Source organism: Oryx dammah, unplaced genomic scaffold, assembly GCF_014754425.2.
Source record: "Oryx dammah isolate SB20612 unplaced genomic scaffold, SCBI_Odam_1.1 HiC_scaffold_929, whole genome shotgun sequence".
Lineage (NCBI taxonomy): Eukaryota > Metazoa > Chordata > Mammalia > Artiodactyla > Bovidae > Oryx > Oryx dammah.
Window position 1 is genome coordinate 1 of NW_024071073.1, and position 1,788 is coordinate 1,788.

The 1,788-nt window shown below is 56.5% G+C and overlaps 1 protein-coding gene across 1 annotated transcript; it reads right to left on the reverse strand.

Moving 5' to 3' along the window:
* Positions 1-582: 582 nt before the first annotated feature.
* LOC120859429 (2'-deoxynucleoside 5'-phosphate N-hydrolase 1-like) lies at positions 583-1,182 on the reverse strand. The gene has a single exon (XM_040235539.1). The coding sequence runs from the start codon at positions 1,175-1,177 to the stop codon at positions 800-802; it is 378 nt and encodes a 125-aa protein (XP_040091473.1). The 5' UTR covers positions 1,178-1,182; the 3' UTR covers positions 583-799.
* Between the last annotated feature and the right edge of the window lie 606 nt (positions 1,183-1,788).

A 1,788-nucleotide genomic window follows, 5' to 3' on the forward strand; every position in this document is an offset into this window, starting at 1 on the left:
AGTGTAACCAGTGGGAGGTGGTGTGAAGGCAGGGGAGATCCTGGGGTTACGGGGCCAGGATTCCAGCTTTCCAGCTTGATTCGATGTCACCCACTGGGAGCATAACGGTCACACACCCCAGAGCAGAGCAGAATAACTGGAGAGCTTATTAAAAATGGACTCAAAGGTTTTATCCCAGAATGTGCATTTTCAACAAGCTCCCTCAGAACACTGTTGAGCACAGGCCCTTCCTAAAGCACCAGCAGCTTTGTGATGCATCATTTCAAAGAGGATGCCCCAGGGACTTCCCTGGTGACCCAGTCGTTAAGAATCCACCTGCCAAGGCAGAGTACATGGATTCTATCCCTGAACAGAGGAGATTCCAAATGCCCGACGTGGAGCAACTAAGCCCACAGGCCACAACTACCCAACCCAGGCTCCTCAACAAAAGAGGTCACTGCATTGAGAAGCCCGTGTGCAGCAATGAAGACCCAGGGCAGTCAAAAATCAAATTCAAATAAAGAGGTCTCTGAGAACTGCGTTGGGTCCACAGATCCCGGCTCTGCCCATGGAAGGGAAAAGGGGGACACACAAGGTTTTTATGAGAAGTGTGAGAGTTTGGGCGTTATTTCCGAAGTAGAAAACCAGCCAGGATCCGGGACTACCTCTCCGCAGGAGCAAGAGGATCAGAGGGCCTGAGAGACGGTGTTCGCGGGACCTGGGGTCTGTCGGGTCAAGGAGGGCTGATACCTCCAATGTCAAAGGAAAGCTCTGTGCTAGGTGGGAGAGAAGAGGCCGCGCTGGCCTCCTCCCATCCTGCTCATACAAAAGCCGGAAGGCCTCCAAGAAGTTCTCCACGAAAGACCCAAAGGTCAAGAGAGTAACTGAATCCGGGGCGTGGGCTCCCAGGTCGGACGCACGCGGTCTGAGCCCCGTGCCGCAGTTCTTCTCGGGCAGAGGGGCCTCTGCCTGCGCCCTCCCGGCCGCCCGCGCCACAAGCTCCGCCTTCCTCACCGCTCTCGTCCAGCTCGGCGGCCGCCACATGCTCGGTGAGCACCACCCCGAAGCGCCGCAGGCGAGACACGATGCGCACGTACAGCTCCCGGTCCTCGCGTCCGCCGCGGATACTCCCGCAGAAGTACAGGGAGAGACGCCCCCGCTCCCCGTGCTCCAGGGTTCCAGCCGCCGCCGCAGCCATCCCGGCCGCCACTGGCCCCGCCCGCTCCCCTTGGCCCCGCCCCCTGCACGTGACCCGCCCCGCCTCAGGGGGTCTGGTTCCGAGTGTCCTCATCTGTGAAAGGAAACGTCAACCGTACCCACCTGTAGGAACTCAAAGCCTCTTGGACTTAACTCCCCACCTCATCCACTCCTCCCCACCTTTGCCACAGGCAACTCCATTCTCCCAGCTCCTCAGGTCCCAAACCTTGGAGTCATTTTGACTCTTCTCTTTGCATCAAACCCTACGTGCAATCCTCGGGCAACTCCTGTGGGTTCTCCCTTCCAAATATTTAAAAACTCTGAAACCCACCTGCTTGGGACCCAACCTTGGGTCGCACCCCAGTGCCAGTGCAGACACGGGGTTGCAGTGAAGAAAAGGGCTGTGATTACTGCAGGCGCCAAACAAGGAATTCAGGGCAGGGTGCTCAAAATACTTAAACTTCCCAGTGTGATCCAGAAAACCATTTTAAAGGGGAGTCTAAGGGTGATGTCACAGGGATTAAAGTACTTATGGGTCTGTGGGCCACGTGTTCATGGTTTTCAGGTTGCTAATTTCTTCCATTTGGTGGTGGTTTGCGCTTCTGCAAAACA